Here is an 11506-nt window from a genome sequence, read left to right as displayed (position 1 = left end):
CTATAGCAGGCTGCAGGCTAGGCTCAGGCCAATCAACTGTATGACAGGCCAGGCCTGTTAAGAGCAAAGCCTGGCCTGGTCTGACCTGTTTCCACCCCTAATTAGTACCCTTTCGATAGGTTTTTCATCCATTTTTTCAACTTTCCTCCAACTTTTACCCTCTTCTAACTATATTATCGACTTACTTGGTGAGCATGGCGCGCACAAATGCACATGATCTGGACATCAACCGACTAAACGCAACATGGCACATCGCGTGGCAGTTGATTTCAAGGTTAGTGTTGTTTTCTTTCTGTTTATGTTAGAGCATGTATGTGTAGCCATACTTAGGGTATTTTTATAAAACTAATATACAACACATGTTTGCTAGATTAATATATTGTTATGAAAGGTTGATAGAGTATGATTTTAGGTATTAGTTAAATTAATTTCTTAAGTAAATGTTTTTAATTTTTTTATTTAAAGTAAGTTATTAGGTAGATGTTGAGTGATTAAGTTATTAATTATTTAATTAAATGTCATTATTTAAGTTAATTTATTAACTAGATGTTTATTAGTTTAGTTATAAATTATTTAAGCCAATGTTTTTTATTTAAATCAATTTATTAATTACATGTTTATTGATTTAGTTATTAACTACATGTTTATTAATATTGCCGGCAGTGCACATAATACTTTAATCGATCCGATTCCACAACTCGGTACTCAACATTTCTATGAATTCCATAATTTTTCTCTTGCATTACTGCATATCTACTTCTGAATTTGTGACCAACTCAAAACTCCACACCACCGTCTAAGTTGTAGTTGCCTTCACTTATGTTGGAAAATGGAGTTTTCTCATGCATCGCGTCCAGATCCAATGTCTAATAGTGACTGGATACAATTGATAAGGCCGAAATTGGCTACGGGACGGACAAAAGATACTAAACTGATGGCTTGACCGTCATCTCTGGACTCTGGTACAAACTCGTCCTCCTCCTCATCTTCAGAAGAACTAATGTCGTTGTTATCCGTAACATACTCCTCATCAGAGTCCTCACTATCAACGTCCATGTCTTTCACTGGACTAGCAACGTGTAGTGGTGGTGGTGCGAGAGGAGGGTCGTCCTGCACAAAATCCGACTAGTCAGATCTGTTGCCACCGACATCACCTACCTCCAAAGAAAATTCTATCACTTATTCCGTCATGATTCTCCCATGGATGCCAAACATGAGACGCTCATGCTCGTCGCTATGGAGTCAAAACAAACGAAACCGATACCCCACCCTATCGATCTCTTTTCTCCCGCGACCACCAAATACCCAATATCAGACTCTTCAGTTCCGACAATAAACTTACTCGTCAGGTACACAATAGAATGGGATTCTCGCACTCAAATATCGCACCAGTATCACTATTTTTCATATAGCAATTGGGATATACACTTATAACCACATATCCACTACCACTAGACATTTTGGCTTATTTTGGAGAATAAAAAGGGTTGCACATCCTTTTGTAGCTGCTGAAAATTTATCCGAACATATCTCGTTTACACTATAAACATTATATATATTCACGTATTTCGTTTGCAATGTAAACGAAATAAGAATATACGTATTTTATTTACACTGTAAACAAAATATACATATTTTTTCTCTTAAACGAGATAAGAGATACAATGAATTTTGGTAGAAATATTATAAATTGTATCTTTTGATAAATAAAATATTTATTTTATTTTACACTATAAATAAAATATACATATTTTTTCTCTTAAACGAAATAAGAGATACAATAAATTTTGGTAAAAATATTATAAATTGTATCTTTTGGTAAATAAAGTATTTATTTTATTTATTTAAAAAAGATTCCATCATGTCTTAACTTTCTTTTTCAAAGTTTTTTAGTATTTTTTTTTCAATTTTGAGCATTTGTTTTTGAATAAAAACTGATGTGTAGTTGTTAAAATTAGTAATTAAAAATTATTAAATAATTTAAATAGTTTAATTAAATTATCATATAACAATTCTCAACTATGACTTTATACAAAAATAACTATGAGCTTCTACCTTTTTTAATTATTACCTTATAACTTGAATAAAAAAAATAATTATTTTTAATACTACCGTCTGTTTTCTTTTAACGATTGTTATGAGCCCAGCAACTAAATTAGTAAATTAATATTATAACAAAACTGTACTTTTATTTTTTATCACATAAAAAGATGTGTAGTTTCTTTAACACCCTTGTAAATATATAACATCGTTTTAAAACTTATTTAATGATTTAACGTTGGTTCTTAAAATCTTCTTCTTCTTTTTTTATAATTGTTAATAAAATCTATTGACGAAATCTTTGTTTTACTTGAAAATAATAAGTAATTAAAACTAACATGAACAGAAAATCACAAATATGAAACGTTATTGGTTATGTTTATTTTATTTTGTAAGATTGTTTGATGGTAACTTTCCTTCAGCATATCTTTACTTTTTTTTACTTTTATATGACAAAAAGACATTTTTAAAGATGTTACATTCTAATGTTTTCAATATTACAGCTTATGGGACTATTTGTGGACGATTTGACATGACACCCACAATTAGAAAATCAGTTACATAGTTATCTAATTAACCAGTACTCTATGTGCTTTATTTAGACATTAACATAGTAATCATACAAGAGAACCCAAATTTGGCACAAATGTTATTGATCATTCAATTTCTAAAGTCAAGTTACTCCTACAAAAGAAGTTATCATTCTCGTTACTTTGACTAATATCTACTATACTTTAGTTGCAGGTTCAACAATGGCTCTACCCAAGTTCCTCATGTGGCCATTTTTTTTGATATGGTTGTTTCTGGTTCATTGCCAACTACATCATGTGGAAGGGGAACCAGAACCAGAGGCAGTACCAGGTCTCGGTATCAATTGGGGTTTACTTGCAACTCACCCCATAAATCCTCCCATTGTAGTGAATATGTTGAAGGACAACGGCATAAAAAAGGCCAAGATCTTCGACACGGATCCTTGGGTTGTGAGTGCTTTCACTGGCTCAAACATTGAACTCATGGTTGGAATTCCCAATGACCAACTCAGGAAACTAGCTAGAGATGCCAATTATGCTCAAGACTGGGTTAAAAATAATGTCACAAAATTCGTTTATAACGGAGGGGTCAACATCAGGTATACTAATAATTACATTTTTAATATTTTATTCCATAACCATAGTTTTTGTCAAAGATTTATGACTATAACTAATAAAACTGAAAGAGTATATAAAAAGTGCAAAGATACAGAACATTTTTTTTATTGATTAAAATTTATGATGAAGATAACACTAAATATATACAGAGTATTTATCTATGAAAAATAATATAATAAAGAGTAAAATTATAATTAAATTTATATATTCTGTTGAGTTGAATTTGTAGATAGTGAAATTTTTTTTATTGTTGTTATGAACTAAGGTGAAAAAATGATTTAATAATAACTTTCTAGCTATTGCTCATATAACAATATGGTGATGCAGATATGTATCTGTTGGAAATGAACCATTCTTGAGAAGTTACAATGGTTCATTCGTGAATATCACATTTCCAGCAATGCAAAATGTTCAAAATGCTATTGACAAGGCTGGTTATGGAGACAAGATCAAGGTGACAACGGCATTGAATGCCGATGTGTACGAGTCTAAGACAGACAAGCCATCCGACGGCGAGTTTCGTCCGGATGTGTATCATGCTATTAAGGAAATTGTGCAGTTTCTTGATGAACATAACTCACCATTTCTTGTTAACATATACCCCTTCCTTAGTCTATATCAAAATGAAGGTTTCCCAATAGATTTCGCATTCTTTGATGGCGTGGCAAATCCAGTTACTGACAATGATAAAGAATACCACAATGTGTTTGATGCAAACTTTGATACCCTTGTTTGGTCATTGAGAAAGATTGATCACTCTAATGTGAACATAGTGATTGGAGAAATTGGATGGCCAACTGATGGTAACAAACATGGTACTCCAAGTAATGCAAAAAGGTTCTACCAAGGGTTCCTCAAGAAAATGGCTAGTAAAACAGGAACCCCGCTTCGCCCCGGGCCTATGGATGCATATCTGTTCTCTCTTTTGGACGAGGACGACAAAAGTATCGCCCCCGGAAACTTCGAACGCCATTGGGGAATTTTTCGATACGACGGGAAGCCTAAGTTTGAAGTGGATTTTTCAGGTAACGGAGAAAATAAAATGCCTGTTGAAGCTAAAGGTGTCGTCTACCAAGAGCGTAAATGGTGTGTAATCAAACCTTTTGACAAGTCCTTGAACATGAGCAGTTTGCCAGGGGCATTGAGCTATGCTTGTGCACTTGGTGATTGCACAAGCTTAGGTGCTGGTTCTTCTTGTGCAAATCAGAGTGAGGATGGGAGTGCTTCCTATGCTTTTAACTCCTACTTCCAAATAAGTGACCAAAGTGTTGAGGCATGTGATTTCAAAGGATTGGCCAAGATTGTAACAGATGACCCCACAAATGGAACTTGCTTCTTCCCTATACAAATTGAGAGCAGTGGAAACATGCTTACAACTTTACTCATCAAGGTGGGACTTTTCGCTGGTTTTTCATTGATTTTCTTGACATTTATGTAGAGGCCATAGTTTAGTTAGGCAGGAGTGGATTAGTAATAAGAGATGTCAGTAGATTGTACTTTTTAATTGATATAATTTTTCCTTCTCAACTCAACATAGAAAGATTTAATAATAAATGCTTGAAATGCCATTAGATATGTAATGTAATGTAACTATTTCAATTACCAGAGAATAATATAAGACTAGAGTGAGACCTGTGCTAGTAAATTAACGGTAGTATATAGTATATTTAAAAAAATCTTATATTATTGAAAAATTAATTAAAATGTATAAAAATTAATATTAAATTTGATATATTTTTTATTTAAAATATTTATAATATAAAAAATTTTTATATTAAAATTGTAGAGTACCCTAAACCTAATTTAAAAAATTAAAAAAATTAGTTTTAATTTTTTTAATAAATTATATATTTATACCTTTTAAAAATTTAATTACAATATAATTTAATTATGGTTAAGATAATAACTCAAATTAAAAGTAAATATTAATTAAGATGTGATACATCATAGGAAGTAATTTACATGTTTTTTTTACAGAGGATTAGATAGAATTTACCTATTTTTATTTGTTGTTTTTATTTTTGTATTTGTTTTAATTGACGGACTTAATCTTTTTATATGTTGTTTGTCCTTTTTTTATTTTTTGTTGTTATTGAAATTGTTTCTTTCTTCTTTCTATCATATGTTCTTGCAGAGACTTTTTTTTGAACTGTTGACTTGTATATATTTTCTTATCTATTATTTTTTTTTCTGTTTTATCTTTTTATATATGTTCTTCGTCTTCTGAAGATGTGTCTTAAATTCATTTACTTTTTTTTCTTTAATTTTTAATAATTATGTCATCTAGGTCTGATGATATTAGTGTTGATGAAGTTGGTTCCTATAATTAATGAAAAATATAAATGAGCAATATAAATGATGTTTTGAATAAATAAAAATTTTGTTGTATTGCCTATTTTATTTGTTGTAATAGGAGATTAGGCGTTGAGTTTTGGTATTTTGTATTGGAACAAATGTCTTGGTAATAGTATATTGTTGAGAGCATAGTTAAAATCATTTATTTTGACTTTAAATATAAGTGTGAAGTTGTATGATTTTTTTTTAATTGGGATAGTACTTGAGTGTCATTGCTATCTTAGAGTGTAATTAGAGTTAAGGTAGTTGTACCTAATAATTTTTTTACTTCTCTATCAAATGGCACAGAAATTATTGTAGCACTTTGATCTAAAACCTTTAATTTAATTTTGAATCTATAATAATTATTGAGTTAGTAATTTATAATTTGATGAATATTTTATAATAAGTATAATTTGATAGAATTTGATGAAATTTTTTATAATTTAAATTTGTAATATTTATTTTATGTTGTAGCACAAAAACTTCATTTTTTATGAGTTTTTCTTTGGCATCTATTTATTTTTCTTCTCTTAGAGCATATAGTTTTTTAATAATATCTATAATAGTAAAAAAAAAAATTTAAGAATATTTATTGTGTGTATATATAATATATTGAATAAGCTATTTTTAATAAGAATAATTTAAATAGCATAAAGTAAAATACATGTTAATAATATTTTATCTTGTAGCACAAAAATTTTATTTTTTATAGGTTTTTCTTTGACATCTACTTATTCTTTTTCTCCTAATGTATATAGTTTTTTAATGACATCTATAATAGTAAGATTAAAAATTCTTCTTCTCCTATTTTATTTTGTGTGTGTGTGTAAAATAAGTTATTTTTAATTAAAATAATTTAAATAGCATAAAGTTAAAATATCTATTAATATTTTTTAACTCATTTTTGTCAAACAATATTTTAAGTAATACAAACTTAAAATAGTACTAAAAAATGATTAAAATTGATTTTTTGATTTAAATAGTATATTTAAATAAGTATAATTATAAGTATGTTAAAATATATGGGGAGACAAGCAGACAATGGTTCGGACCATGCTCCTTTAATCCTAGATTCAAACCCCCCGACCTGGAAGACCAAAAGAAGATTGAAATTCCAGGATAGATGCAATGGTGTGGCAAGCAGGAGGTAAAGAGGATTGTGAAAGACGTTTGGGGGCTAACCATTGAAGGCTTTCTGATGTACTCTTTAGCATAGAAGCTCAAGCAATGTCGACACAGATTAGTACAATGGTAGCAACAATCTCGGTCCAATTCTAAAATACTAATAGAAAAAAATAACTTTGCAGCTGAAAGCAAAAAAGGCTGAGGGTATCTTTGGAGGTAGCAAGTTGATTGAACTTAAGAATAGATTAGAGGAAGAGATGAAGAGAGAAGAAAGTTATTCGAGGGAGAAGTCTAGATGTAAATGGTTGAAAGAAGGAAACAGCAACACAAAGTTCTTCCATCAAATGTTCCAATCTAGAAATCAGAAGAATAAAATTTGGGAATTAGTTGGAGAAGATGGAGAAGTCGCTTCTGATCCAACAAGTATAGCGAGGGTGGCTGAATCCTATTTTCAGAAAATTTTTACGACTACTAATCAAACTGATCCGGAAATACTTTTTGAGGATTTCAAACCTACGATTACAACTAATATGAACGTAGGCTACTGAGACCAGATTCACTTGAAGAGACAAAGAGAGATATATTTAGTGTTTGCGCTCAAAGTGCTCCGAGGAATGATAGATTCACAACCAAATTTTATCAATTTTTTTTGGATGTCATAGGTAATAATGTGTAAGGGGTATTTGTAGTTTCTTTGGAAGTGGAAGAATTTTAAAAAGCTTCAACCACACTTAGATCTATTTAATACCCAAGATTTCGAATGCCAGAAATATATCATAGGTCAGACCTATTAGCATTTCATAAGTCTTTTACAAGATTATGTCAAAAGTACTTGTTCATAGACTACAATCATTTATGAATAACATTGTAAGTACTAATCAAAGTGCTTCTTGAAAGAGAAGTTTAATATCTGACAATATTCTAATAGCTTATGAGTGCATGTATTATCTTAAGTTAAAAAAATCAGGTTTGAGGAATGAAATGGCTCTAAAGCTGGATATGAGCAAGGCCTACGATAGAGTGGAATAGTATTTTCTATGGTTCATTATGGAGAGGATGGGTTTTGATGCTAGATGGATAGCATGGATCAAAGAACTGACTTCTATTATTTCTTAGTCTGTACTTGTGGAGGACCAACCTTTTAATTTTTTTAGGCCAACTAAGAGTATTCGTCAAGAAGACCCTCTATCACTGTATCTTTTTCTCTTTTGTACAGAAGAATTTTCTTTTCTGTTACACAGGGTAGAGAAAAACAGGGTTATTCAAGGAATTCAGATTCACAAAAGAAGTCCGGCTATTAACCACCTTCTCTTTGCAAATGATTCTATTTTATTCTGTAAAGCATCAAAAGAATAATGTACTAATATCCTAACTCTACTTTATGACTATGAGATGGTTAGTGGGCAAAAATTCAACCTAAGCAGGTCAATAGTATTCTTCAATCAAAACACTCCGCTCTACATTAGACATCAACTAGTAAAAATTCTGAATATTGATCATACAGGGGCCCAAGATAAATACCTAGACATCCTATTAATTGTACAAAGATCTAAAAATGCCACATTTGGAGCCATAAAAAATAAAGTACAAAAGAAGGTACAATCTTAGAAGAGAAATCTATTGTCAACAAGTGAAAGACATGTCTTGATCAAGGCTGTTGGAGAAGCAATCCCTGTGTATATCCTATCCTGTTTTAAGTTTTCTAATTCACTTTTAGATAAGATTCACAGAATTTTAACACAATTCTGGTGGAGTAAAAGAAGCATTGAAAGGAAAATGTTATGGATTGGTTGGGATAAAATGACAAGACACAAAAGAGAGGAAGATTGAGTTTCAAAGACTTGCGTGTTTAAGATCTGGCTCTACTTGAAAAACAATTTTGGAGGTTGGATGTTAATCCTAATGCACTACTTAGCAAAATATTAAAGGGTAAGTATTTTAAATATAAGTCTTCTTTGACTGCAGACAAAAAGACTAACCCTTCATGGGCCTGGCAAAATCTCTTAGAAGATAGAAAAGTGGTGAAAAAAAGATTGGTGCGAAGTATAGAGTCAGAAGATGATGTTAATATTTGGCAAGAATCCTGGTTGCCGCCCCATACCCATATTATATCAGTCTCAAAATGCAATCCAACAACAATATATTTTCAACAATTAATGGAGTAAATGATTTATTGACCACAGGAAGAAGATGAAACAGAAAACTTATCGAATTAATCTTTTCCCCTAAAGTAAGTACCTGCATCCTCTCCATAGAGCTGAATAATAACGGCAATGACTCTCTGATTTGTGCCTTGAATTTGAAGAAGCAATATGATGTGGCGTCTGGATATGTGGTGGCGTATGGCTTTGCACATGAGCCTATCAATCAACTACCTGCAATCATGCAAAATCTAAGAATATGGAGAAATATTTAGGACTTACAGATACCAACAAAGATAAAAAAAATTGTGGAGAACTGTGCATGAAAGATTACCTATATCGAGCCTCATCGATCAACGTTTCCAGTCAACCCCCTTTATGTCCTAGATGTAGATTAGTCTCGAAAATCTTCATTCACTGTCTTCGATAGTGCCGCCCTACTTAGGAAGTATAGGGAGCAGTAGATTTGAAATTGGTGCCGCCATTGCAAAGTGTTTTCCCTTTTGTAGAGTGGTGGACTCAGGTACTATTAGGTACTGGAAATGAGAGAGAAGGTGACGACGCCCTCAACATTTTCGCTGCTTTTTGTTGGGTATTGTGAAAAGCACACAATAAAGAGGTGTTTGAAAATGAGAAGACCGCTGTCCAACATATCTCGAACTCAACAAAAAAGATTTGCCAAAAGATGAATAGTAGACAAGTTTTCTAATTTTCTAATGTATTTTTCTTACTTTAGTTTATTAGTTATTACGGTAGCCATTTATAGTTTCAATTGAGAGAACCCCTCCGTTATTTTTTTTGGTCCACATAAGATTTTGTATAATTGTATCACTTTCTTAAAGTAATACAATTACATTCACTTTAAAAAAAATTATTAAAATATAATTATATGTAAAGTATTGTAAAATAATAAAAAAGTATAAATAGTAAAAGTAATAAAAGTATTTTTTTCATTAATTTGTTTTGAAAATACAATAAATATTTTTATTTTGTATCTAATCATCTAATAGAATTATTTTTAAATAAATAGGCTATTCTTCATTTGTTGGTGTAAATATTTCTCGTAAATAAACCCCAAATTGTGAAATGAAGTAATAACAATAAAAGTCTTATGTATGATATATAAGTATCTCAAATAATATAAAATTTGAATAGTTTGTAACTTAAAATTTATTGCAATAATATTATTATGATACTTTTAATGTAGATGTTTATTATATTTAATTAATTAATTGTGGGAGTTACGATTTTATTTTTTTATTTTTAATTTTTTAAAATTTGATTTGATTGGTTGATTTTTAAAATTTGCGAAGAAAATAAATGTACTAACATAACATCATTAAAAAAATAAAAATAGTTTAAATTTAATGTACAAAGACTTTGACATTAATTTTTATATAATAAAAATATATGATTTCTTAGGCACTTACCCAAATTTAAAAGGTTGTATGTGGTTTGTTTTAAAGTGTCCTATAAAATAGTAATTAAGTGCTAGTTATCTAAGGCATTGCTCGTATTTAAATTAGTAAATTACTTTCTTTTTCGTTGTTTTAAAAATCCTTTATAAAGTGTCTGTTCTGATTTTATCTCAACAACGGAATTTTTACAGTTAGTTATTGATTTTAAAGATGTCTTGCTATTTTTTATTTTTGTTAGAGATGTTATCTTACTCTAAAGAATATTAACCATTGCTTTAGGATTTGCCAAAAAACTCATCAAATTTGAATTAGCTTAAACTTGGAAATGATCGCTCAAAACTCTAGTTTGGATTTTGTGTTTTAGATTCGTTTTAACCTCAACAAAAATGAGTTTCTCTTTGCAACGACCTTTTGGTGGATTTGGAGGGATAGAAACAATGACATCTTCCATCAAGATGATCCATGGAGTAAGGAAAAAATTGTTCACTTAGTTAAACACACTGCTCGAGATTTCTCTAATGTTGTTACCAACCAAAAACATATTATTCCTTCCTCTTTGCAATATAACTGGGAAGTACCTCCAATGAATGTCTGTAAAGTGAACTGTGATGCAAGTGTTTTTGAAAATGAGCAATTAACTGACTTTGGATATATTATTAGAGATAGCATGAAAATTTGGATAAAAGGTTGTTCTGCCAGTATACCTCTTTCTAATGTTCTCTGTTGTAAGCTTCATGCTATTTGGAGAGGGCTTGTTATGGCTTAGGATTGCGAGTGCAAAGAGGTTATATGTGAAACTGATAATCTTGATGCATTTCTTCTTGTTTCGCAAGATACAACCAGCATAATTAGGAATGACTCTGATCTGTTTGACAAAATCAAAGAGACGTTCTAGTGCAAATTGACAACTACTTTAGTATTCATCCAACGCACAACAAATAGAGTGGCTAATTTAATAGATAAGACTGCTGCTTTAAACAAATATGTGTACTTAGAGTGGTTACTGCCTCCTAATTATTTAAACATTATTATTAGAGAGGAGTGCTACTCTTTTTCTTAAATCCTTTTTATTTGTGTTATGTTAGTCGCAAAAAAAAAAAAAAAAGCATTAACATCTATGAGTTATTAAAAACAATAATATTACATTCATTGAGTGACGGACCTAGGTTAAGGAGAGAGGGGACACTTGCCCCCACTATAGGTAATAAAAAATTAATAATAATTATATATAAATAAGTGATAAAAAATTAATAATAATTATATATAAATAAATATATTTAATCTTATTATTATATTA

The 11506-nt window shown here is 30.4% G+C and overlaps 1 protein-coding gene across 1 annotated transcript; it reads left to right on the top strand.

Moving 5' to 3' along the window:
* Nucleotides 1-2792: 2792 nt before the first annotated feature.
* LOC112781072 (glucan endo-1,3-beta-glucosidase 8-like) lies at nt 2793-4669 on the top strand. The gene is made up of 2 exons (XM_025824534.2): nt 2793-3169; nt 3516-4669. Exons 1-2 carry the CDS (start codon nt 2793-2795, stop codon nt 4624-4626), a joined length of 1488 nt encoding a protein of 495 aa, XP_025680319.2. The 3' UTR covers nt 4627-4669.
* Nucleotides 4670-11506: the final 6837 nt, after the last annotated feature.

The sequence above is a fragment of the Arachis hypogaea genome, chromosome 3 (genome assembly GCF_003086295.3).
Source record: "Arachis hypogaea cultivar Tifrunner chromosome 3, arahy.Tifrunner.gnm2.J5K5, whole genome shotgun sequence".
NCBI lineage: Eukaryota > Viridiplantae > Streptophyta > Magnoliopsida > Fabales > Fabaceae > Arachis > Arachis hypogaea.
The sequence above is the reverse complement of the archived record's forward strand: the minus strand, read 5'-3'. Positions and strand labels throughout refer to the sequence as shown.

What these genes read in the sequence shown, in the direction of transcription:
- LOC112781072 (XM_025824534.2), top strand. Translation starts at nt 2,793, where the DNA reads ATGGCTCTACCCAAGTTCCTCATGTGGCCATTTTTTTTGATATGGTTG. An exon ending in AACGGAGGGGTCAACATCAG is followed by an intron (nt 3,170 to 3,515) that starts GTATACTAATAA and finishes ATGGTGATGCAG; the next exon opens with ATATGTATCTGTTGGAAATG.